Source organism: Dromiciops gliroides, chromosome 3 (assembly GCF_019393635.1).
Source record: "Dromiciops gliroides isolate mDroGli1 chromosome 3, mDroGli1.pri, whole genome shotgun sequence".
Taxonomy (NCBI): domain Eukaryota; kingdom Metazoa; phylum Chordata; class Mammalia; order Microbiotheria; family Microbiotheriidae; genus Dromiciops; species Dromiciops gliroides.
Genome location: NC_057863.1, coordinates 157,831,099 through 157,858,465, shown reverse-complemented (window position 1 = coordinate 157,858,465; position 27,367 = coordinate 157,831,099). Strand labels below are relative to the sequence as shown.

The following is a 27,367-nucleotide window of genomic DNA, read 5'->3' as shown; positions in this document are numbered from 1 at the left end:
TGTGACCCTGGGCAAGTCACTTAACCCTCATTACCCTTAAAAGAAAAGGTTTCTTGATTTTCAGTCCAGTTTTATTTTCATTGTACCATGCTTTCTCTTATAATGCTCATTGTTGTGAATTGAAATAAACCACTTAAAATGTATCTCTCTATGTAGAAAAGATAAAATAAAGGTATACTTTTGAGGATATTAATATATCAATAAATGCAATAATATATTATTATATATAATTAGCATAATAATCAATATAATACATATACATGTATATGCATATATTTATGTATTTCCAGCTAAGCACAGTAATGTTTCTGATACTTCTTCTTCTTCCAGATTGAGAAAATAGTTATGTAGTTTGTCAAGAGCTCATCCTTCTCTCCTGCCCCTGTTCTCTCTTGAGGTCAGAAGGGGAAGTGAAAGAGAAGACCTACTGGAGATTACTCATCTCTTCTTTTATCTTTTCTTTTTTCCTTTCTCATGTTTACATAACTTGTACTTTGTCAAACTCCAAACCTGCCTCAGCCCCGGACCAGGAGGAGTCAGGAGACTTGGTTCTCTTCCTGATTTTGCCACGAATTAGTCATAATCATAAGTGACTTGCTTCACTTCTAGGCATCAGTTTCATCAATTCAGGTGTAGCCTCCAGTGGGAGGAGGCCTTTCCTGATCTTCCTAGTTGTTATTGTTGTGTAATCCTCCCCACCAAACTTCTTGACAGTAGGGATTATTTCTAGTGCCTTTCACAGGGCTGGACAGTATAACAGGTGTTCAATAAATGTTTATTCAATCAGAAAAAAAGACCTATTATCCCTAGGTAGAGTTATTGTGAGGTTCATAAGAGTTATTGAGTGTGAAATCACTTTGAAAAAAATAATGTTATTCACATATTAGGCATATATAATGGGGAAAACCCCTTGGAAGTCTGTGGTCGAAAATGTCATCCGATTAAATGAATTAAGAACAATTAGTATGTTTTCATGATGCCAGATATGAGGAAGCACATCATCCTGTGGCCTGTGGTGTACCCTACTTAGAATTACTTCCTTTTCCTTCTCCTTCCCCATACTCTTTTCCTTGCTTTATCGCTAGCTTTTTAGCCATCCAGATCAAAGTTTCTTAAACTTTTTTCCACTTACAACCCCTTTTCACCCAAGAAATTTTTACACAACCCTGGGCATACAGGTATATATAACCTTTTACTGCTGCCAGATTTCTCATGACCCCACCTCCACATTCAGTCACCCACAGTTTAAGAAGCCTTTATCTAGATCAGTTCTTTTTTTTTTTTTTTTTTTTTTGCTGGACAATGGGGGTTAAGTGACTTGCCCAGGGTCACACAGCTAGTAAGTCAAGTGTCTGAGGCCGGATCTGAACTCAGGTACTCCTGAATCCAGGGCCGGTGCTCTATCCACTGCGCCACCTAGCCGCCCCCAGATCAGTTCTTTTTTGTACCATATAACCCTTTGACAGACTGGTGATGCCTATGGAGCTCCTCTCAGAATACCATTATTTTTTTTTTCTGAGGCAATGAGGGTTAAATGATTTGCCCAGGGTCACACAGCTAGTAAGTGTCAAGTGTCTGAGACCACATTTGAACTCAGGTCCTCCTGAATCCAGGGCTGGTGCTTTATCCACTGTGCCACCTAGCTGCCCCCCAGAATACCATTTTTAAATGCATAAAATAAAATTCATAAGATTACAAAGAAAAACAATTTATTGAAATGCAGTTATTAAAACATTTTTTTAGGGACAGCTAGGTGGCGCAGTGGATAAAGCAAAACAAAAAAAGCAAACAAAAAAAGAAGTATGTATAGCATAATTTTACATATATGCCTGTTTTTGTCTAATGGTAGCCATGGGGGATGAGGGGTGGGGAGGTAGACGGAAGAAATAAAGAAAGAAATTTACAGGATAACTTTATTATATATTTAAAAGGAATAGCAAGTTGTACATAATAGACTTGCAGTTTCATGTACAATCATCTTTTTTATTATAACTATGTTGGGGCAGTTAGGTGGAGCAGTGGATAGAGCACTGGCACTGGATACAGGAAGACCTGAGTTCAAATGCAGCCTCAGACACTTGACACTTACTAGCTGTGTGACCCTGGGCAAGTCACTTAACCCTCATTTCCCTGCCCCCCCCCCCCAAAAAAAAACCAGTACAAGTTCACAGATCATTGCTTTAAAATTCTTGATCTTGGGCAGCTAGATGGCGCAGTGGATAGAGCACTGGTCCTGGAGTCAGGAGTACCTGAGTTCAAATCCGGCCTCGGACACTTAACACTTACTAGCTGTGTGACCCTGGGCAAGTCACTTAACCCCAATTGCCTCACTTAAAAAAAAAATCCTTGATCTAAATGGATACTGAGGAACTGAGAAATACACACACACATATACACATAATACAATATGTTTTATATATATACATATATATTTCCTTCCCCATCTGAGTTGCGTCATCAGTATAGCCAGATAGACTAGAAAGGAGACAACTGGTTTTTTCTCTTTCTCCAATGGTAATTGAAAACATGGAAGTAGGGAAGTGGTGGCTAAGGAGGGATGATATAGAGGAGGCTTTCTTAACTTTTTCCACTCTTAACCCTTTTTTGCCTGAGAAATTTTTATGTGACCCTAGGATAAAATAGGTATGCAGGTCAAACATTGATTGCCAAACTTTTCTTGACCCCTATGTGGGGTCACAACCCACAGTTTAAGAATCTTTGATATAGAGGGACCGTAAGAAAGATTATGATCCTTAGTCTCCTTCCACAATTTAATTTTTCATTCTCAACCTTCTGATGTACCCTTTTTTAACCTTCTTTTTTTTGTGGGGTAGCTAAAGTTCTGATATAGAGAATTGAGTGTGTTCAGAACATAAGAATTTCAAAAACAGGTTCTGTGTATTTTTAAATTTTATTTTTGCAATTTTATTTTTAATATATGAATAAAACAAGCATTACCATAACATAGTTATATTTTCTTGCTTGTGAGGCAGTGAGGGCTAAGTGACTTGCCCAGGGTTACACAGCTAGTAAATGTCAAGTGTCTGAAGCTGGCTTTGAACTCAGGTCCTCCTGAATCCAGGCTGGTGCTCTATCCACTGCTCCACCTAACTGCCCCAACATAGTTATAATAAAAAAGATGATTGCACATGAAACTGCAAGTCTATTATGTACAATTTGCTATTCTTTTTTTTTTTTTTTTTTTGCGGGGCAATGGGGGTTAAGTGACTTGCCCAGGGTCACTCAGCTAGTAAGTGTCAAGTGTCTGAGGCCGGATTTGAACTCAAGTACTCCTGAATCCAGGGCCGGTGCTTTATCCACTGCGCCACCTAGCCGCCCCCGCTATTCCTTTTAAATATATAATAAAGTTATCCTGTAAATTTCTTTCTTTTTTTCTTCCATCTACCTCCCCCCTTCACCCCCCCATGGCTACCATTAGACAAAAATAGGCATATATATATATATATATATATATATACATACATATATATATATGTAAAATTATGCTATACATACTTCTTTTTTTGTTTTGCTGTTTTGTTTTGTTTTGTGGGGCAATGAGGGTTAAATGACTTGCCCAGGGTCACATAGCTAGTAAGTGTCAAGTGTCTGAGGCTGGATTTGAACTCAGGTCCTCCTGAATCCACGGCCAGTACTTTATCCACGGCACCACCTAGATGCCCTCTATACATACTTCTATTTATCACTTCTTTCTATTATTATGTGTATTATTGAGTAAAAGGGATTAACTCGAATTAGTGAATTCCAAGTGGCTTGTTGAGGTACATTTTTCTGTTGGTACTAAATGTATATATTACATATTTCCCAGGGTTGTTTTGGTAAATAATATTAGTAGAAGGGAGGACAAAGATGAAGGGGTTGAGGGGGAGGGTGCCCAATAATTACTAGTTTGATATGGAATATTAGCAGGGATGGGGTAAATATTTAACAATAGGCTCCAAAAAAATTATGCTTAGTAGTGTTTTACATTTAATCTGCATTAATTTCTCCATAGCTTTCTTAAATCCAGATCTGTGGTGTCATCAGACTTAAATAGAAAAGAATCCCTGTGGTACATGCTGACTTAGAAAACCACAAACTAACATTATCTATGTTGTTTTGCATTTTTTATTTATTTTGTTAAACATTTCCCAATTACAGGTTTTTTTTTTCTCGTCCTAGCCCACTAGCTGGGAATTGGAAACCTCTGGTCTATATAACTAGCAAAACAATACGTCAAGCTCTGATTTGTACCTTATAGTTTCTGAGGTTCAGATGTTCACACTGAAAACTTAATAATCAGCTTTCAGGAGCCTGTGTGAGCTGGCTCCAGCACCCCCACTGAATATGAGTCCACCCAAGGAGTATTGAAAGTCATGGAAAGCCACAGTGGGTCCCAGTAATGTGTTCCTGGAATGAACATTGGTCAAAAAGAGGGGGAAAAGATTGCTAGGTTGGAATAAAATGAAATAAATGCAAACCCAAAAGATGGGTTATATTCTAAAAGTTCATTTTAAAATTGAATTTTAGGAATTTGGAACATGTTTTACTGTAGTTGTAATATTCAAATGGTGGTTAGGTATTTGAGCCAGAGCATTAAAGCATATTCAATCCTTCATCAGAACAAGTGGCTGTGGAAAAGGGAAAAAGGGCCCTGGGGAAGAGAATAAAGAGGCTAATTGGGGAGCATCTGGGAATAGAAGTTTACAGGGGGCCAGTGTTATTATTATTATTACCATTTTATAAATCTTGACCTGCCACAAGTCTCCTCATTATTAGTGGGCTGGACTGTTGCAAAAATCCTCCTTGGAACAGATCTTGCCAATTGTAAATCCATCCTTTGTAGTCCATCCTTAACATGCTGTTAAATTAGTCTTTCTTATACAAAGTTATGTCACTCCCTTGATCACAACCCTTTATTATATCCCTATGGCCCAGTGAATAAAGGGGGAAGGAAATAAAACAATTATATGTCCTTGCGTGATAAGTCAAAGCTCATCCTGACTTTGGTTTCAGGCCTTTTTCATCCTGGTGACTCCTGAACCCTGCCCCCCACGCCCCAAGATAAGGCTCTTTGTTAAAATACTTAAGCACAACTAGACAAGGAGTCATGCCTCCTCACTTTTTCACTCATCTCACTGTACTTCCGTCTTAGAATATTGCACTTCAGCCCCATCTGCCTCTCCCTCCACAATCTCTGCTGTCTGCCTATAGTTAGGAAGACCTGGGTTCAAAATAAGCCTTATACAGTTACTGGCATTTTGACCTTGGGTAAATCACTTCATCTCTGTCTGATTCAATTTTTTCACCTATAAAATGAGGGTGATAATAACAACCTCTATCTTCCAGGGTCACGAAGATCAAATATGATAATATTTGCAAAGTACTTAGCCCAGTGACAGTAATAGTACATAGTAATTTATATGACATGATACAGAGTCATTATATTTATATTAGATATAATATTTTACAAAATATATTAATTATATAAATACATGTAAGTGTATAATTATATATAATTTGTATTATAATGAATAAATTCATTCCTAACTCCTGCATAATTTTTTCAGGGAGATCTTTTTCTCATCCTATCAGAAAAAACTAACCTAGTGGTGGGCGATAATTTTGAAGATAATACTCTATGAGGGCAAAGGAAAATCATATATTTTTGATTCACAGCTTTAAGACATAATAAGGAACCTGACTAATTTTAAGACATAATAACTGTGGTTGGCATCCTTGAAAGTCCCTGAACGTGGTCAGGAGTCCCTTCTAAAATTTTTACAAAATAACTGGGGGAAGGAGCTAGTGGGGGCTTGATGATGAAGAGATGTGGTTTAGACACTTGAAGTTAGACATTTCTCTGTGGCAGCCACCAAGTGGCATCTTTGGGCCAAAACAGTTTGGTTGCCATCAGTAACAATTTGAAGTGGGGCTGATGAAGAAATTGCTTTAGAATGGATTAAGAATGAGAGAGGAGGGGCAGCTAGGTGGTGCAGTGGATAAAGCACTGGCCTTGGATTCAGGAGGACCTGAGTTCAAATCCAGCCTCAGACACTTGACACTTACTAGCTGTGTGACCTTGGACAAGTCACTTAACCCTCATTGCCCCACCCAAAAAATAAATAAATAAAAAGAATGAGAGAGGAAATGTGAGGCTGGCTAAATGCATTTTTAAATTTCAGATAATAAGTTTGGTATTTATAACTCAAGGTTTACATGGACTCTTTACCTTTTTGTTATACTTCTTTCTTGCCTCATGGGGCTCCTGGAAAAGCCCTGGTTATATCTTTGTTTTGTCTTTTTTGAGGAAGGTGGATGATAGCCCAAGGGACTGAAGAGTAAAATGAGAATAATCAATCAATAAACATTTATTAAGTGCCTACTATGTGCCAGGCATTGTGCTAAATACTGGGGATATATAAAGAGAGGGGAAAGATAGTTCCTGCCCTCAAGAAGCTTACCATCTAATGGGTGAAACAACATGTAAACACATAAATACAAAGCAAACTGTGCACAGGATAAATCGGAAATAATGGAGAGAAGATACTAGAATTTAGAAGAGCTGAGGAACGATTACTATAGGAGGTGGGATTTAAGTTGGGACGTAAAGGAAGCCAGGGAGATCAATATTTGGAGCAGACAAGGAAGAGCGTTTCAGGAATGGGAGACAGTCAGAGAGAATGCTTGGAGCAGATGGTTGAAGTTTCTTGGTGTGTCCATGTTGGGGAGTAATCAGAAGACTGAGGGTTCAAGTCCCTTTGTGGTTGCCAAGGGGCTGCTAGATGGTGAAGTGGATATAGCATCAGGCTTGGAGTCAGGAAGACCCAAGTTCAAATCTTGACTTAGACACTTACTAGCTGTGTGACTCTGAGCAAGTCACTTTACTCCTATTTGCCTCAGTTCCTCATCTGTAAGATAGGGGCGCACTGGACAAGGAAATGGCACACCACTCTAGTATTTGCCAAGAAAACCCCATGGACTTTTGTCGATGGGGTCATATAGAGTCAGACACAACTCAACAACAAGAATGGGGTAAGAAGACTAGAAATGTAGGAGGGATCTAGGTTATGAAGGACTTTGAATACCAAATATAAGTGTTTTATATTTGCTCCTGGAGGCAACAGGAAGCCACTGGTAACATAATCAGACTTGTGCTTTGGAAAAATCACCTTAGTGACTGAATGGAGGATGGATTGGAGTGGGGAGGGACTGCATCAGCAGGCTGTTGCCGTAGACCAGGAATGAGATGATGAGGGCTTGAACTAGATCTTATTGTCCTCTGATGCTGTTCAGTTAGCCTTTCCTTGAAATCAGTATTCTGCTAGGCAAGTACCTGGAATGTTACCTGAGAAGCCTCAGCCCAGCCTATCGGATGCAGTATTGGACTTGGAGCCAGCTAGAATGCCTTGGGTTCAGTTTTCACATTAGATACCGATCAGTTTTGTGACACTGAGTCTTTGAGCCCCGACTTCCTTATCTGTAAATAAATGCATTTACCTCACAGGGTTGTTGTGAGCTTCAAATGAGAAAAATGTAGGTGAAAGACTTTGCAGAAAATGTATGCAAAATACTTTGCAAACCCTCAAGTGACATGTAAACATAAGCTACTATATTTTTGTCTAAACTGAGCTTTCTGTTCATTTTCCCTTTGTTTTTGCCTAGACACAGAAAAATGGTCAAGTAGCTGTGTTTGGCTACAACAAAAGAAACTCCTAGTTGGTTGATGACAATTACAGAAAAGCTTGGAAGTTAAAGTACCTCCTTTAAAAGACAGCTGTGGGGGTAGTTAGGTGGCACAGTGGATAAAAACACTGACCCTGGATTCAAGAGGACCTGAGTTCAAAGCCAGCCTCAGACACTTGACACTTACTAGCTGTGTGACCCTGGGCAAGTCACTGAACCCTCATTGCCCCGCAAAAAACAAAAACAAAACAAAAACAACAAAAGACAGCTGTAATTTGGTGGATGTAAGGAATATCCTGACTCAGGAATTACTTGAATTTAATCATATAAGAAATGTGCATCTCCCAATGAATATATTCAATTAATCCACTAGATGGAGCAAGTACTTTAAGCATGGTTTATGAGTAGCAGTTTTTAAAATGTCTTGTATTTTGTATGGAAAAATTACTTCCTCTTAATTCAAAATAGATTCAACAAATGTTTATTATACACCGGTGATGTGCACAAAGCTCTGTGAGAGATACTAGGGATACTAGGACAGAAATGACACCTCTGCTCTAAAGGAACCCACAGTGTCAAGCTGGGGAAGACATGTACACAGATCATTGAGAAATAAAGGTGAATAAGATGAGTGCAAAAGAGTAATAAGAAAAATGTGCAATGAGCTTAGTAGCTACGTGACCCTGGGCAAGTCACTTAACTCCGATTGTTTCACAAAACAAAAAAATACACACAAAAAGAAAAGTGCAATGAGCAACTGGAGGCAGGAAATAATAATTTTCACTTGGGACCATCTTCTTTCATTTATTCATTGAATGGTTATTTAAATGTATACTACTTGCAAATCCCTGTGTTAAGTACTATGAAGGATGCAGAGAGAAACAATGTGGAATTTAAAAACTCAGGGGATTGAATATCTGAGTTCTGGTTTTGATTCCCATTGACTAGTTGTGTCACCTTGGAAAAATTGCTTAACCTTTTATGTACCTTAATTTCTTCAAATAATGTCTGCATAATCTCTAAGGTTTCCTCTACCTCTTGCCTGATGGTATCATACCATTTTCTATCTGCTAGGAATTTATAATAAATACAATAAGGGGTCTGACATTTAAAAAGTTCAAGAGACATAGTTTCTGGGTAATTTAATCATTTTATTAATAAAGCTAGCATGTTTATTAATAAAAAGAGGTCACTGGCACTCTTGAATGCCAAAGACCCCACATGGTGGTAGGCTTACAATTTATATGCCCTTGGAAGAGTAGTTGTTCCTGACGGTGGCAATCAACTCTGATTGGTTCACAATTAATGAGAAAATGAATATTACAATGAGAGGTTGGACTATAGTCCAGTGAGAGTCTTGGGAGTAGTGACTTGGATCACCCAAGTCTTGGTCAAAGAAGATTGATCAATTTCCTTATCACCTGTGTGACAAAGGGGAGAACCCACATTTTCCCAGACTTGTCTGAATAAACACAATGAGCAGGAATCCATAATTTTTGCCCAAGATTTCCCACACTGGTTGACTTCTGGATGAGGAAGTAGAAAAGGGGGAAAACCTTGGTCCCCATTCAATAATTAGCTATTAGTACAAGAGAGAAATAATCATTTTTATCAGGGGAAAAAAGACATAAACACACATACATATATTTTCATATTTATGTGTGTGTATATCCACAAATAACTACAGGTTTTCCTAAATCTTTTTTTTTTTTTGGCAGGGCAATTGGGGTAAGTGACTTGCCCAGGGTCACACAGCTAGTAAGTGTCAAGTGTCTGAGGCCGGATTTGAACTCAGGTACTCCTAAATCCAGGGCCGGTGCTTTATCCACTGCACTACCTAGCTGCCCCCTTAAATCTTTTGGGAGGCATTGTGGCCTAGTGGATAAAGTGCTGGCCTTGGAAATGCAAAGATTTGAGTTTTAATTGCATCTAATAAACTATTTATGACTAGTTAGTTGTGTGACCCTTGGCAAATCACTTAACCTCTATTGGCCTTAGTAGTTTCCTTACCTGTAAGATGGAAATAATAGCAATATTTACCTCATGAGAAATCAAATGAGAATATATGTGTATACGCATGTACATAAATAAATGTGATTTTGTTAATTGTAAAGCACTATATAAATGTTAGCTGTTGTTTTGAGGATCAAGTGAGAAAATGTATGTGAAGCAGTTTGCAAACCTTTTTGAAGCACTATATCTCACATTTATTTATTTATTTATTTATTTGATTTTTTTGGCGGGGCAGTGGGGGTTAAGTGACTTGCCCAGGGTCACACAGCTAGTAATTGTCAAGTGTCTGAGGCCGGATTTGAACTCAGGTACTCCTGAATCCAGGGCCGGTGCTTATCCACTGTGCCACCTAGCCACCCCTTGAAGCACTATATCAATGCAAGCTATTGATACATTATGGTGTCTTAATAGTTCACTCACATGGATAAAGATGGCATAGCACATGTTTTCACTGTGGCAGGCTGGAATATGTAGGTATGGAACAGAGATTTTGTCTCTAAGACCAAATGGACCCTGCCAAGAGAGGTGTAACCCCTAAACTCATTAGCGCTGTTCTCTAACTGAACCAACGGATCCATGTTACCATTTTATTGCTCATCAGAGAGTTCCCTCTATATTCTTTTAAGCCTGCTCTCTGTGGTCAGATGTATCCAAGCACTGCAGGATGTGGCTATTTTTGAACTCTAACTAATAAAGAAGGAGCCTGTAGTTTAACCTGGTTGCTGGCACTTGCGGCTCCTCACAAGCTAATGACGTCTTAGATTCTTGGCTTCTGCTACTGAGCATTTAATAAAGCAGATTTGCCATTTTCATTTTTCTTCTGAATTAAGCTCCCTGTGGGAATGGGTAATTTGCGCATTTCTAATTTCTGATGATTTTAATGAAATACATGTCTGCCAAGTAAAAGCCTTTATGTCAATTGAAATTGTTGTTGACTGCCAAGTACATAGGAGAAAGATAAATGAGACTATAATATATGGAAATGGACTGACCAGATTCAGAATATTTAATAGGTTGTTGTGGTTTTTTAAAAAATTTAACCAAGTTTGATATCGTTAATTGAAAAAATAAGTCTTCCTAAAGTTTTTTTCTTTTCTCTTTTTTTTTTTTTCCCAATAGTGGCTTTTTGGTTGTAGATCATCAATCATGTACTTGCTAAGACACTTCAATTTGTTTGAAAATGACTGTAAGCGATGCTTTGCTTTCAGAAGTCGTATCTAGACACAGGTTTTTCACCAAGATAGGAAAGTATTCTCTGAATTCCTAGTATATTTATCTTATTCTTCCCTATTGCTAGATCATAGACTTAGAGCTGGAAGGGACTTTATAGGCCATATCACCTAACAAATGAGAAACTGAGGTTAAGTGATTTGCCCAAAGTAATATAGATTGTTAAGTAACAGAGTTAGCATTTGCAACTTGATTCTCTATTCCAAGTACTCTTGCCTGACAACTCATAGTAACTGAATCAGAGGAAGAAAATACTCTATTTGCCCCATGGTGAGGACAGCTTTTCTCCAAGAATGACAATGTTTCTTTTTGGTCACATAGAAGCAGTGGAATTGAGATGGAATGGGCAGATTTTTGTAGAATTAAAAAATATATCATCATTTTATCCTTCCAGGTGACTGCTATCAACCTTGAAGTTGCTCATTTGTGAGGGTCAGAGAGCCCTCTCATCTCTTCTTCTTGCAAGAGATAGTGGAGAACTGTTATGAGACAACAATGAACTCAAAGACTTTCCTTAGGTTCTCAACAAGTCCATGAATTAGTGCTAATTTTTTGCTATCTGGGGGAAAGATCAGAGAGAGGCAGTATGATATGATAAGAGTACCTGCTGTGGTCAAAAGATGTGGGTTCAAGTTCCCATTCCAGCTTTTACTGGTTGTGACCATGGACAATATAGCTCACCATTTAGAGTCTTATTTGGTTCCCTCATTTCTGGAATAGAGACCACACATTCATTGTCTACCTCAGAGTTATGATGAGAAGAACCCTTTGTAAACTCTAAAACACCATGTTGGTGAGGTACTTTTACCATTGTTGGGATATTGAATAAGTTCTGAAACAGGCAATGAAAATGGGGACTTTACATGATTACTTAAAAAACCTATCATGTGGGGGCAGCTAGGTGGCACAATGGATAAAGCACCAGCCCTGGATTCAGGAGTACCTGAGTTCAAATCTGACCTCAGACACTTGACACTTACTAGCTGTGTGACCCTGGGCAAGTCACTTAACCCCCATTGCCCCGCAAAAAAAAAAAAACAAAACCCAACAACAACAAAAAACAACAACAACAACAAAAAACCTATCATGTTCTCATTTTGGGCATTGACAGTTTAAAACTGTCAGGGTTTCCTGAAAATTTTTCTTGGGCCCCTCACCACCTGAACTTCCTGATTATGATTAGAACTTAAATAATAGGGTGAGACCTTTCTTGAGAGCTGGGGATCCCAGAAAAAATTTTGGTACAAGTGATATTTTTCTAACATTATATTGAAAATTAGATGTGTGTAGGAAATACTTATGTGTTAATTCTTTTTATGCAAAAATAGGTTTATTTTTTTCACTTTTGTTCCAAAGTTTGCCCAGGAGTATTCCATTCATTAGGGACAGCTAGGTGATGTGCTGGATAGAGTGATGGGCTTGAAGTCAGGAAAATTCATTTTTTTGAGTTCATATCTGGCGTCAGACACTTACTGTCTATGTGACCCTGGGCAAGTCTCTTAACCCTGTTTGCCTCAGTGTCCTCATCTATAAAATGATCTGGGGAAGGAAATGGCAAACCATTCCAATTTCTTTGCCAAGAAAATGCTAAACGGGGTCACAAAGAGTTGGACACACCAGAAATGAACGAACAACAACAATTCCATTCACCAGGCCCAGCAATTAGGGGTTCTGTGAGCGTGCTTCCAAATTCAGAAATGGTTCTTGGCCAAATTCATTTGGGAAACTCTGACCCAGGATTATAGAAATGTCCCCTAGTTAGTTATTTACTTGAACATTTTCTTGTCTGTTTTCTGGCTCTTAGACTGAATCTGGATTTGGTCCAATACTTTCCAATAAGATTTTTTAAAAATAAGGCTTATTTTTCAGATAACAAAAATCTATTTTATCTCCTTCTCACTTCCTTCCACCAAAAAAAAAAGAAAAACAAAATTATAATAATAAACACGCATAGTGAAAACTAATTCTCACATCCAATAAGATTTTAAAGGGGCAGCTAGGTGGTGCAGTGGATAGAGCACCGGCCCTGGAGTTAGGAGGACCTGAGTTCAAATCCAACCTCAGAAACTTAACACTTACTAGCTGTGTGACCCTGGGCAAGTCACTTAGCCCCAATTGCCTCACTTAAAAAAAAAAAGAAAAAAAGATTTTAAAATCTAAGTGATAGTGTCAGAGAGTGCCAATAGAACTCCAAATCTCAAACAAACTTTTTTTTAAATTTCTGAATTTTAAAAGATATAAGTGCCAGGGTGACATAGTGGTGTAGTGGATAAAAGTGCTGAACTTGGAGTCAGGAAAAACTTTGATCAATCAATCAATCAATCATTAAACATTTAAGCACCTATCATGTGCCAGGCATCATTCTAAACTCTAGGGATACAAAAGGAAGTAAAAGACAGCAGAAATGGAACACATTTTCTAGCTTTGTGGACCTCAGGCAAGTCATTTAACCTTTCTAAATTCTAGTTTCCTCACCTGTGCAACAGATATAGTAGTAACATTTACCTCATAGACCTGATGTTAGGATCAAATGAGATAATGTAGATAAAGAGCTTTGAGAACTTTAAAACACCATGAATGCCAGCTATTATTATTATTATTATTAATTATACAGTTCTCTTATCCCCATTGGATTATTTCTTCATCATCTTCCATAATAAATATTTATGTAATGATCATGTATAAAATCTTCCATGAAAATCCTTGTCCCACTTTTGCTTCATGATCTTGAGGTGATGCTCTGTTCTCAAAAGCTGTAACCAATGGAGTCCGAATTCTGGTAGGTCTTGCTAAACCAGAAACGCTTTGAGTACCACCCTGATTGTGGACTGTATGTCTCTTATCTGAGGCCTGTCCCTGGGATGGCAACAGAAACTTTCCCCACGCAGGTGGAGAGAAAACCCAAACAGATAAAATCACAGGTCCTCAAAGTATATGGAAGGCTCTCTGGGTAATTGTTGTTTGGCCCCACAGCACATTTTTCCCTAAAAACTGCCGCCCCAGATCCTTCATGTGGTACAAATGATGTGGATGGCTTAGATGCAATGCAATTTTGGGGAAAAATTCTCCACTGCTTTCTTCTTTTTTCCCCTTCAATACTTATCATATCTTTGATTCAGACTCTCCTAGTGTTCAAGTAAAAAACTTAACTACTGGTGGAAAACAAAAATCTGCAGGACAAGATTCCTTGAATGAAGAGGAATGGATAGCTCTAACCACAGACCTCAAACCTTGCCTAATGTAACACATGATTCAAGGTTGTTGGCCTGACAGAAGGTTTCCCATAAATATCCAGGAAATTTAAAGCAGAGTAACTCCAGCTAGACCCTGATGGAAAAGTCATTTTTTTACCATTTCCTTATTTTCCCTTTCTTTGCCATACATGAAGTCAGTAGACACATGAGGGAATTGAAATGAAGAAAAAGATAGACACTTTGCCCGTGATGATACTTTAACTCTTAACTGTGTCAAGAAACATTGACAGTATTTGAAGTACAAGATATCTACTTATGTCATGGCTGCCTTTATTAGTGTCCGATCTCACTTAACCTCGACACATCCCCATAAAGCTCAAGAGGGCATATGATTGAAAGAACATTCTTTTAAAAATCCATATTATTTTGAATTGCACATTCTGTGTCAGGCAGTTTAATTGTTACTAACCTACGACTGTATTTGAGACCTAGTTTTATGCAATTTCTCCATGTCAGTCTTTGAGATTAAAAAAATCAAATCTTGGATAATCTGAATGCTTTGAAAAGGGGTGGTTTGAGGTTCCTGAAAAAGGTGGGGTATGTCTACTTTTTCATAAACAAAGCATAATTTTTAAAATTTGTCATATTTCATGTAGAAGTAATGGATTCTGTATATCAAATATTTTATATACTTTCAGATTTCAGTGATGTGTTGATTAATTTTGCTAGATTGCTCCCCCCTTCAATTTCAATCTTTGTTATAAAGGTTAGCTTGCTGGATAGGGGGCTGGGGAAAAGATATACTCAGAAACAAATATGATATAAAACCAAAAACATCCTTAAAAAAAAGAAAAATTTAAAAAGGAAAAATAAACAATATTTTTAAAGGATTATACACTTCTTGGGGCATAAGCAATAAAAGCAAGTTATTTTCAAAAACAAAATTTGAGCTTCTACATTTGCAATGATTTTGAAATATATTCTGAATGAAAACTGACCATCAAAAAATTATACAGAGCATGTAAGAGCATAAGCAATCAATGAGATTGGTCCACAGAATATAACAAGACAGATTTTAAAAAATTATATTTTGTCCTATCAATTCATATATCTTCCCATGATTCTTAAAATTATTTTTGTATTCATTCATTTCTTCTAGCATGGTAATAATATTTCATTACATGCATTTACCACAATTGGTCCATCTTCCAATTGATGGGCAATGAATTTGTTGCCATTTTTTTTTGCTACCCTAAAAGTGCTGCTATTAATATTTTGGTATCTTTGGGATCTTTTTTATTATCCTTGATCTACTTCCTTGGGTTATATGCCCAAAAGTAGGATCTCTGTGTCAAAGGCTATAGACATTTTGGTCACTTAAAAAAAAATCCCTAATCACTTTCCAGAATGGCTGAAGCAGTCCACAGCTTCACCAACAGTGTAAGGGAGAGATTCTTCACCAGGGTGGGGGGTGGGATAGGTGATACCTGTGAGTTTGGGTTTGTTTTTTTTTTGCAGGGCAATGAGGGTTAAGTGACTTGCTCAGGGTCACACAGCTAGTGTCAAATATCTGAGACTGGATTTGAATTCAGGTCCTCCTGAATCCAGGGCCGATGCTTTATCCATTGCGCCACCTAGCTGCCCCCTGTGAATTTGTTTTTTAAAAAACTATTTTGATAATATGTTAATACATTCTGTTTCTTTTGTAACTATAGATTCTATTTTATTCACTTAAAATGTTATTCTAAAAAGAGGTCCAGAGGTTTCAAAAGACAGCCAAAGGGGTCTATGATGTAAAATGACCCCAAAAAGGGTTAAGAATCTTTGATCTAAGGAGTTTATGATGCTGCTAGATAGGATACTTACTGAACAATAATAAGAAAGCGTAATGCTAAAAATAGGCATTACTCTTAAGAAATGTTATACTTAGATTTGGAATCTGATGATAGTCTGATTTGTTTTGTTGTTGTGTTTTGTTTTTTGGAATTGTGGCATTTACTGAACGCTTATTTGCTAGCAGAGACCCTGAAAAGCCTAATAGAATTTTGTTCCTAAGTTGACATCCGGATAGCTAGATATTAAATGAGGAGGTTTTCAGATGCCCTGTGCAAATCGAATTTTCTTAGAAGAGTATGGTGGAAACAAAGAAGTCAATTCTAAATTTGATTTCTTTTTGCCATCGTTAATTTGCTTTGCTTCTTTTTTCTTCTTCATTTAATACTTTGATTAGAGTTAGGCTCTTGGCTCTCTTAATATTTACCCAGTCTTATTTTGGGGGGTCTTAAATCTCCCCTGATGACTAGCTAATTTTAATTCAACAGATATTTACCAGGTACCTACTAGGTGTAGCAATTTAATTTGCCCAGCATTAGTTGAAAGACAGAGGAGCTAGGTGGCATAGTGGATAGACTGGGGGGCCTGGAAACCAGGGGTCAGGAAGACTTATCTTCCCGAGTTCAAATCTAGCCTCAGATTCTTGCTAGCTATGTGACCCTGGGCAAGTCACTTAACCCCATTTGCCTCAGTTTCTTCATCTGTAAATTAATCTGGAGGATAAAATGGCAAAGCACTCTGGTATTACTGCCAAGAAAACCCCAAATGGGGTCACAAAGAATCAGACATGACTGAAAAATGACCAACAACAACAAAAGTTGAATGACTCTATGTACTATACACACACACACACACACACACACACACACACACACACACACATACATACACTATATATAGTGTGTATATATACACTATATAGTATATATGTACTATATATGTACTGCTATCTATTATGATGATGATGATGACGAAGACGACTAATATTTATATAGTTCTTACTATGTGCCAGGCACTGTGCTAAGTGCATTACAGTTATTAAGGCTCAGTGAGATCCTTATGTAGTCAGTCCCTGATTGTAAGGAACCTTTGATCTATTAGGAAAAATGACATATTAATAATAATAATAGCTGACATTTGTATGGTGCTTATTTTATGACAAGGGCAACTAAGTGGTGCGGTGGATTGAGTGCCAGACCTGGAGTCAGGAAGTCTCATCTTCCTGAGGTCAAATCCAGCTTAAATCCAGCCTCAGACACTTACTAGATGTATGACCCTGGGCAAGTCACTTGACCCTGTTTGCTTCTGTTTCCTCATCTGTAAAATGAATTAGAGAAGGAAATGGCAAACCACTCTAGTACCTCTGCCGAGAAAACCCGAAATGGGGTCCTAAAGAGTTGGACACAATTGAAAAACAACTGAACAATGAAACTATGTGCCAGGCACTGTGTTTAGCACTTTACAATTATGTTATTTGATCCTCATGTAGTCTCTGATTTTAAGGAGCTTCTGCTATTCGGAGAAATGACACATCCACCAATAAATATAATGTAGTAAGTGCTTTAGGGCAGGAACATTCAAAGTATTGTGGGAACATAGAGGAGGGACAGATTATGTCTCAGTGTTGGAAGATCAGGGAAGACTCTGGGTCAAGGTGAACTTTGACCTGAACCTTGAAAGACTCATGGGATTTTTTCTTCTTCTGGGCAGTGGGGGTTAAGTGACTTGCCCAGGGTCACACAGCTAGTAAGTGTCAAGTGTCTGAGGCTGAATTTGAACCCAGGTCCTCCTGAATCCAGGGCGAGTGCTTTATCCACTGTGCCACCTAGCTGCTCCCAACTCATGGGATTTTAACAGGCAGAGAATGTTGAAAGAACATTGCAAGTAGAGAGGAAATGGTATGAAGGACACAAAAGCAGGGAGACAATTGGCCAGGAGCAAGAAAGCAAAGTTTTGGTTTGCCTGGAGTACAGGCCCGTCAAGGGGGAAACGAGAGACAGTAGAGAGGTAGGTTGGAGCCAGATTGCAAGAGCTTTTGAATTCTGCATTAAGGAATTGGTTTATATCCTGCAGTCACTGAAGGTTTTGAGCCACAATGTGCTTAAGAAAATTAATTTGTCAGTGGTGGGCAAGATACAAGAGGAGAGAGGCTGATTTAAGGGTATAACTCGAGACTACTGCAGCAGACGTGGCATAAAAAGATAAAGGCCTAGATTAGAGTGGTGACCATTGGACTGGAAAAGAAGAGACGGATACAAAAAAATATTTGAACTACTAATAAGTAGGTTGGGATAGTGAGGGTGGCAGTGTGTAAGAGAGAACGCTCAAACATTGAGCCCAAGAGGACAGGAGAATGAATGGTGATGTTATGAATAGAAATGTACAAATCTAGGGGTACTATTTGGTCAGGGAGAGAAAGATGAGCTTAGTTTTAGTCATGTGGCTTTTGAGGATAAACAATTGTTAGAGGATGAGGTCAGTATTGGAGAAATAAATTTGGGGGTTTTCTGCATGGAGGTGAAAGTTGAGGTGTTCGAGTGAGCCAGATGTGGTAAGTAGAGATATGTAGTACACATTTGTACAGGGAATCATTTAGTGTCTCCTTAAATGTAGTGCTTGTTGGGGCAGCTAGGTGGTACAGTGGATAGAGCACCGACCCTGGAGTCAGGAGTACCTGAGTTCAAATCCAGCCTCAAACACATAACACTAGCTGTGTGACCCTGGGCAAGTCACTTAACCCCAATTGCCTCACTTAAAAAAAAATGTAGTGCTTGTGTTAGAGATTCTCAGCTGACATGAAAGAACTAAGTGTAATTTTGAGACATCTTAGTTATCTGCTTGTTGCCCCCCTCCCCTGCAGGTGGAAACTGAGCACTTCAGTATCTGCCCCTTTCATAAGGATAATGGCTGGCTTCCCTTATAAGCACCCAGGCTCAAAATGTAGCAGGATTTTATTTATGCAATTAAAGATGCAGAATGGACTCACCTTTAAGCCTCTAGACCAGACACCTTGCCCATTGGTTGGCTATGACCAATATGGTACCCATGATCTATTGTACTTCTTAGTATCCAGGTCCAGTAAGGAGGAAGTCTAGCATTCACTCTTCTGCTTTGGTGTTCTGTATCTTACTATTATTATTATTTTTTTTTTAGTGAGGCAATTGGGGTTAAGTGACTTGCCCAGGGTCACGCAGTTAGTAAGTGTTAAGTGTCTGAGGCCGGATTTGAATTCAGGTACTCCTGACTCCAGGGCTGGTGCTCTATCCACTGCTCCACCTAGCTGCCCCATGTTCTGTATCTTACAATTCTTTCATCAGCATCAAGTGCCTCCAGTCTGTTTAAATCTTCTGTGCCATAATCTTACCCCTTCACACAAAGGATTTCTTCAGGTGCCTATGGAAATGCCCCTTTGCTGTACCACTCAATTAAGTTTCTGTTTTCTACTATGAGTTGGCTCACAGTAAATCCGTAGCTATTTATCTCCTCCATACTCCAGTGTCTGGACAGTGTGCTACCTGCCCATGTCAGCACAGTGCACTGAATTATTTGGAATCTGGCTAGTAATCCCCACTCTGTTTTTCATTCTCCCATCTTCCTCTGGGATTTTTAGCCAGGTTATATAAATCACCCCAGGCTGTTTCTTGGAGATCTTCCAGAGGGTGGAGGGAGTGTTTGAGGTTCCTATAACTCAGAGGGAAAGCCATACCTTATTTTGTAAAAAATTTATATTAAATTTATTTCTAGACTATTCAGTTTATATGTGATGCAAAAGAAAAAAGTCAAAGCCAAATATAGACTTTGGATTATCCATTTAATTATTTCATTCATTTTATGTGGTTAAATTACTTTCTTGACCTTCTTTTAATCACTTTACTTTTTATGTCAGTGCATATTGTACAAGTTCACTGAAGACTAGCAATTTGTAAACTTTTAATCAGCAAAAAAGAAAAAAATCAGTTTTGGTATTTGATGAATCTTCAGTCTCATCTTGTTGAGAAAGATGATGGATATGAATGAATGGAATGTTTTGTACCTAACAGATTTTGTTAGGTTGGAAAATTCTGACACAATTATAAAAAATGCTTATTTGAGTGTTCCTAGGAAACTGGACCCTTTTTCCTTTTTGATGCTTGTGAAATCATTACATTCTTCTCTCTTTGTTCTCTGAACAGAGCTAACTGAATTAAGATTTTTGGATTTTCTTTTTTTTTTTAATCCAGTAGTATTTATCTATGGATAAACATTTATTAAACACCTACAAAGTTTCATGACTCTTCCCTTCTGCTGGTGCTAGCTGCTTCTTTTTATTCATTTCATTCATTCATTCATTCATTATTCAATAAATATTTACTGAACTACTTTTTATGTTCAAAGCACTATATTAGGCACCACAGGGGATACAAAGATGAATAAGACATAGCCTTCATTCTCAGGGAGTTTACAATCTAGCAGGAAGGGGTAAGACAAGTACACAAATAACTCCATGTAATACAAGGCAGAATATAGTAGGAACCATAAACGACTCATTGTATAAAGTGCATGGGGTGTCCAGAGGAGATCATGTATGCTTGGGTGGATCAGAAGGTAGCATTTGAGTCAGATTCTGAAAGATAGATAGTATTTTCACAGCTGGAGGTTTTTATAGTCATTAAAACCCTGTTTCTGAGGATCATCTCACGTGTGTGGGTCTCGGCTCTGAGTCTGAGCTGTTTCTAGAGATGGAGCAGAGATACAAAGCTGAGGCGGCCTGGGATGCTTTTCTTTTCTTCCTTCTAAGTATCAGTGAAGCCCTTGAATAACTTGGGTACAAACTGAAACCTCATAACTCTGAGTGTCCTATGTGTGTGATCTCATGACTGAGATATTGTGTAGTTGTTAAAGATTCTTGGAATAAAAATGTGAGAAAAAGAATTTTTATTTTACTTTTTGTTGGGGGTGGGGAGGACTTTAATGCCTAATCACTGGTGTTAGAATACTTGGAATGTCCTTTGGAGATTTTATAATGTTACTATACATCAGTTTCCATTATCAGCTTATCTAGTGTTTACTTCAATGATCTGCATTTTCAACAGTGCATGGCCCCTGCTTTCAACCCCAAGGTATACTGAACACTCCGGTGGGGGAGAGGGGGATTACACAAATCTGTCCTTTTCTTCTTTCTTTCTTTCTTTCTTTCTTTCTTTCTTTCTTTCTTTCTTTCTTTCTTTCTTTCTTTCTTTCTTTCTTTCTTTCTTTCTTTCTTTCTTTCTTTCTTTCTTTCTTTCTTTTTGAGTGAGGCAGTTGGGGTTAAGTGACTTGCCCAGGGTCACAAAGCTAGTATGTGTTAAGTGTCTGAGGCTGAATTTGAACTCAGGTCCTCCTGACTCCAGGGCCGGTGCTCTATCCACTGTGCCACCTAGCTGCCCTAAATCTGTCCTTTTCTAGCATGAAACATTTTGTGTTCTTGATCATCAAGTTTCTAGTGCCTCTTGAACCCCACAAATTAACTTGTATTTAATATTTTGCATATATGTGTTATATATGTGTGTGTATGAAATTTAAGTGTATCAGTTGTGTTCCCCTATGGAGTATAAGCACTGAGAAGGCAGGGAGAGAAAGTTTGCTTTTCCTTTTTATTTCTGTATTTCCAGCACCATGTGTAGCATATTGTTGTTGCTAATCAGTCATTTCTGTTATGTCCTACTCTTCATGATCCTGCTTGAGGTTTTCTTGGCATAGATAGTGGAGCAGTTTGCCATTTCCTTCTCCAGTTCATTTTACAGACGAGAAAACTGAGGCAAAAAGGGTGGAGTGATTTGCTGAGGGTCACATAGGCAGTAAGTGCCTGAGGCCAAATTTGAACTCAGGTCTTTCTGACTCCAGGCCTTATGTCACCTAACTGCCCTGCTTGGCATATAGTAGGCACCAAATAAGTGCTTGCTGATTGATTTGTGACTTTTTATGTGATAATAGGTGTATTATAAGTATCTATTGATTTAAAAAGAATAACATGACAGAAAGCTCCTATGAGTCCATCAATATTTGTAAGTGAATTTATATTTTATTACATGTATCTTGTCATATCTACATCTATGTATACTGAAAACACAATGTAGTGCACACATTTCGGGGCCTGTTACTGTGTACAGAAAGTATGTTTGCTTATTGATTGATTAACATACGGATGGACCCATTGTAGTAATACATCCTGACCTCTCAGTAGTAGTCCATGGCTCAGAGCCTGTGACACACTGCATTAGTAATCTGTTGAGGGAGCTGTTTGTAGCCAAAACCTTTTATCACTTGATGGCTAACCTTCTGGTGATGAGCATCTCCAGATGCAGCTGGTTCTCAAACAACAGATAACACCGTTTCTTGTCAGGCCTGTACTATGAGCCTTTTCTGGCTTGGTAGAGTGTACCAGAGCTTTCTTTCTGCTGGGTTAGAACTTGGTATTGATGGCCACCCCATGACAAAGCATCAGAGGAAGACTTTAGGGATGGTCCTTAATCACTACAATTCATCAGCTGCGGCTGGTGACGTTACAGCTGTGTATATCATAGCCTGAAGATGAAAACCATCTGTTGCTCTGTGTATCAAGGAACAATTTCAGAACAGATCTTGGAAGAGTAATAATGTAGGGAGTGGCAGGGTACAGGAGAGGGGCTCTCCCATATGTTTATCTTGGGCTTCATTTGCTAGCTCTGCATTTTAAAGAAGTGGGATCTGCTGTGAAGTATTCCGCCTGGCGGATAGCTTTGTAGTGAAGCACACTCTCATTAGTCATTTTGGAAAGAAGCACCCTACCAGGTAATGTTGAGGTTACTGAGTTCAGTCTTTGATGAAGGAAGAGCAGCAGTGTGCTGAATACACGGAAAAGGCTAACCACAGGAGCCGGGGAACTTCAGTGTGTTTAAAATTTCATCCTGAGCTGCTCTTTCAGAAGGTGGATGGATGTTCAGATGAACTGGAGAATCATCCAGCCATATTCCATTTTGCACTGTTTAGTCATCAGAGAGGAGAGAACCATTTTTAGTGCATGCAACTTGTTCACCATTCCCCTCCTGCAAAGGGGAGGTGTGAAAGGAGTCTAGATTGACGCGGTAATCTTCTGCTCCCTTGTGACTTGCTGTCAGCAAGCTGTTTCCCCATACAGCCAAAAGGTTGCTCAAAGTGGGCTTCTGTGTGTTTCCATAGCAGCAGTCATGCTAATGATTTTCTCATTTTAGGGACTTTTTTGGGGGGGGGGTGCTTCTTTATAGCTTTATAATGCAGCATTAAACAACAAATAGCATATTTAGGTCAAGGAAGGAAAATGTTTGTTAATAGGAGTGCCAGGCTGAGCATTCTGGGAGGGTGATTTTCTTGCAGCCGAGGAAGATTCTTTGTGGTTCACAGCAGCAGTTTGCAGCAGGGTATCTCTCTGATACTACCCTTTCATTTTGGATGGGCTCTGAGACTTAAAGAATTCAAGCCATCAGCATCCCAGCCATTTTTGGCAATCACGTGTCATTGCTACCTAAGAACAAATAAGGAAAAAAAAAGATTCCAATTAAAAGCCTCTATTGGAGGAGGGGTAGACTTTGAGGGCTTCCATGCAGCTGAGGTGTATCATCTTGGTGTTCTACTGCTCCTGCTGTTTCACACTCTGAGGCTGGATTTTTGTCAGTCTCTCCTTGGACGGAAGAGGATTTAGTACGGCAGCTGATGCTTTCCTTCTGTTCAGATTTTGTTGAAGATGGTACAGTGGGAGCTTGTTCCTGAGGAATCCAGGAAGAGGATATGGAGATGGAGCAAGCAGTGATAGGAATGTGAATTTTGACAGGTTTGGGATGGGTTGTACTACTAGTGTGATTCTGTTTAAAGGCATCCGCACAGTTTTCGAAAGAAACTGTGCTTATATGTGCAAACAGCAAGGAGAGAATAATGCCCTTGAATATACAGCACACAGTTGGACAAAGGAAGATTCAGGACTGTTCATCTACTCCTCTCTGGTAAATGGTGAATTGCTTCCTTAGCACATAGTTTAATAAATAAAGTGATCTTTACTCCTACAGTTAAATGTTTGTTTTAACATAGAGGTCTGCATGCAGGGTTTATAATATGGCTTTTAGTGGCCATAAGTTTAAATCATGCAGTGTGCATTGTCACACATTTGTGTATGTCAGACTGCTGCATTTTAGCTGAACAGAAGTGCATGGGTGGACAAAAGTGCTGTTTCTCTCTCTCTTAGTACAGAAATTGGTATGAGTGGCTACTGCAAGGGATTTATAGACTGTTTACAACTTCTTCCCAAGATGGCCCTTGAAATAAACTATGGAAATTCATTTATTTTCTTTAGCATGATTCATGTATAGCCCTTAAAATAGAAGTAGTGACTGACAGCAGTGCTCTAAATTATTGAATCCTTCCACATTTAAGCCTTTTTACTTCACTGAATTTTCCGCCCCCCCCCCCCCCTCCTAATAGCCTGGCTTTCTAAGGGAGAGCCGTCCAAAGGGAGAATACGAGCTAACTCTTTTGGAAGCCAGGAAAATATTCATAGTGCTTCTATATATATATTTTTAAAGTCTTAACTATTTGTATCATTTCTCTCTGTAAGGCTGTGATGTGTAAGGTTGCTGGGTCTGAGGTGGGACTCGGATGTTCTCTTCTCCCTTCCCAATATATTTAGTCTAGCCTTAGGTGGCTGAGGGGGGAAAAGCATGCCTGGGGCGTGTCTCTTATTGGCTTGCTCACTTGGAGAGCTTACCTAGGCAGGCTCCCAGCAAGTGTCTTCCTTCTCTTTCAGCATTCTTCATTTTCCCTTTCCCTTCTGTCATCTGTGTCTAATTGTCACAGTTCATGCCAATATGAACGGGAGACTAATGAATGTGAAAGTATTTGGGTGTGCCTGAGTCTCAATTCTTAGTCATTAAGTACAGGCATCGATGTAAAAAAGCAAATAAATAAATAATGTGAGTCTTTCTAGGGGCTTTGGGGGCTGGAAAAGCAGTTTTAACATGTTATCTGTACTTCTAGAACTAGTTTTGTATCTGTCTTGCCTAAAGAGAGAGAAGGATTCATTTGATGTCGGGGAGTTTCTTCCCATTACCCCTTAAAATTCTGTGGGGGGAAAACCCCCCACAAATCCTCACTTCAGTGGTGGCTGAAGCATTTTAGAAAACAATATATGTAGGCATCAAACCTAAGTGGAAAGATAGTGAGTGATTAATATTTCAAGCTCTGTGTAATGTATTTCACAATATACATTTAAGGCTATAATGGCTTGAGAAAAATGACCCTCTTGTCCCTGAAGCTCTTTCAACACAGTCTTGAGGGGAGCCTTGCTGTCAGTCCACTAGGAAGTCATCTTTCTACTGCTCTGTACTGTCATAATTGTAATCCTTCAAACACGGAGCACTCTTCCAGCTTCCTTAGAATTTCAAAGTATATACGGCTTCCTTCTCGAGCTCGGTGCTATCAAAGCTCATTTAAGAGACTTCAGTATTAACATTCTCCCCCCCCCCCCCCAAGGCATAGAAATGTTAGGATGTGGCAGGTGAATGAGAGAATAATAACCAATTAAAAGGCCTTATTACAGGGCTGGGAATTATTTTTTTCCCCTGAATCCCCATTGCCCTCTTGCCTTGAATTTGACCCTTCTATAGCCATGAATCTCATTGTTACATGTAGCAAAGAAGAGATGCCACTGTTGCAAGATGCAGAGGTAACATTGTGTCCTGAATGCTGGAGGTGTGGGGTGGGTGGGAAGCACAAAGCCCTATTGTCATCTGGAGGTTTCTGAGGCCAAAGAGATAGCAAGAAGGAGGAATTCAGTTGAACTTTGCATGAGGTTGAGGTTAGAAGTGGTCTGTCTTTGTGTCTGGAGGGAGAATCTCTTCTCAGAGGTCTTGGTGCAAGGAGAGAACCATCTCATAGTAGGAAGGTAAAGTTGAAACAGGGGTGGGGGGCCCAGCAGTTGTGAACTGACTTTGAACCTGAGGAATCCCTGATCTCCCTTTCTGCTTGTTGGTCCACTGCGAAGGCTCTTTTTACATGGGTAAGTGGGGTAGATTTTCTTTTCATTTCTTTTATAGCCCTAGATCTTGCTCCTCTCTCATTAATATAACAAGTTAAATTTGTTGATTTGTCGATTCTTTGAGTGTATAAGCCCTTTCCTCTAAAAGCAGAAGACAGTGTCAACCTTTAGACACACTAAGCTTTGACCTGTTTTGTTGGCAAGATCGGAGCTTTGCACTTTCTCCTCCTCTGAGTCTGTTAAGTAATATTTCAGAGTCTACTCCTTGTGTTATTTTAGCTGAAGTGAAAGATGTTTAGGAATCACAGCCTTGACAACAGATGGGGTAGATCCAAAGTCTACAGCTGTACTTTTATCACAGGGCCGAAATGGATGACTTAAATTCTCAGCGGGCCCTTTTTGCCTTATCTGGTACAGAGGGGAGGAAATCCTTAGTATTACCCCATTTCATTTTCTCATTTTTATGTTTGGGAATTCCCTGAGCAGAGGAAAGCCCCGGTCTCTGAATACTATTTGGCTTCAATGTGTTTGTACATTAGAAAGCTATGACAGATATTTCATAGGTTCAAAAGGTTGCCTGTTTATCCTGTTTTTATTAATATTTAGCTTCATGGAGATAATTATGTGACTATGGATCAGTCAGGCTTTGTGAGCATCAGTTTCCTCCTCTGTAAAATGAGAGGTTTGGACTACATGACCCAAAAAGTCCTTTCCAGCCCGAAATCTGTGATTTTATATCTAAAGTCTGAGTCATTGAGGGATAGGAAGGAAGTTGAGAAAGGTGAATGGTTAGGGCTAGACCTGGAAAGTTGAAAAAGATTGGCTAATTTCTAGAAAAGAAAAAAAAATTCACTGTGAGTTTTCTTGTGGGTAGATTACAAGTAAAAATTTTTGGCCATTCTCTGCGAGATCCCTTTTCTTCCCTCCTCCTCATCTCGTGTTACTAAGATGCTTTCTGCTACTATATATCCTCCTTTATCCTCGTTTTCCATGAAGAAGCAACCCTTCTTCCTCCTACTTCTTATACAAGCTGTCCAATTCCATATCAGTCTTATTGATCTCCTTCCTCCAGGTGAGGTCTGCTAATCCCATGGAGGGTGGAGGGAGGGGCAGCACCAAGGCTGTCTTGGGCCCCTTTTCTTCTCCTATACCAGGGCTTCTTAAACTTTTTTCCCACTCGTGACCCCTTTTTGCCCAAGAAATTTTTCTGCGACCCTGGGTATATAAGTATATGAAAAAGGCATATATAACCTTTGACTGCTGCCATATTTTCCACAACCCTCATATTCAGTTATGTGACCCACAGTTTAAGAAGTTACTTTGCTTAGTAATTTCATCAGCTCTCATGGATTCAATAATCATCTCTATGCTGATGATTCTCAGTTCTGTTTCTCTAATCTCTCTGCTGACC

The 27,367-nt window shown here is 38.9% G+C and overlaps 1 protein-coding gene across 27 annotated transcripts in view; it reads left to right on the top strand.

The window, feature by feature from the left end:
* Positions 1–27,367, top strand: part of DOCK9 (dedicator of cytokinesis 9) — a 366,360-nt gene that overhangs the window by 83,705 nt on the left and 255,288 nt on the right. For 9 of the 27 annotated variants that reach the window (XM_043997717.1, XM_043997727.1, XM_043997720.1 and 6 more), the window contains exon 1: positions 23,100–23,929. The exons of 6 other annotated variants lie outside the window; for them this stretch is intronic. In XM_043997717.1, coding sequence (XP_043853652.1) covers positions 23,768–23,929 — 162 coding nt within the window. In that variant the 5' untranslated portion in view covers positions 23,100–23,767. Of the gene's footprint in view, positions 1–23,098; positions 23,937–27,367 lie in introns of those variants that run through there. 12 more of the 27 variants (XM_043997743.1, XM_043997742.1, XM_043997729.1 and 9 more) reach the window with 4 other exon arrangements.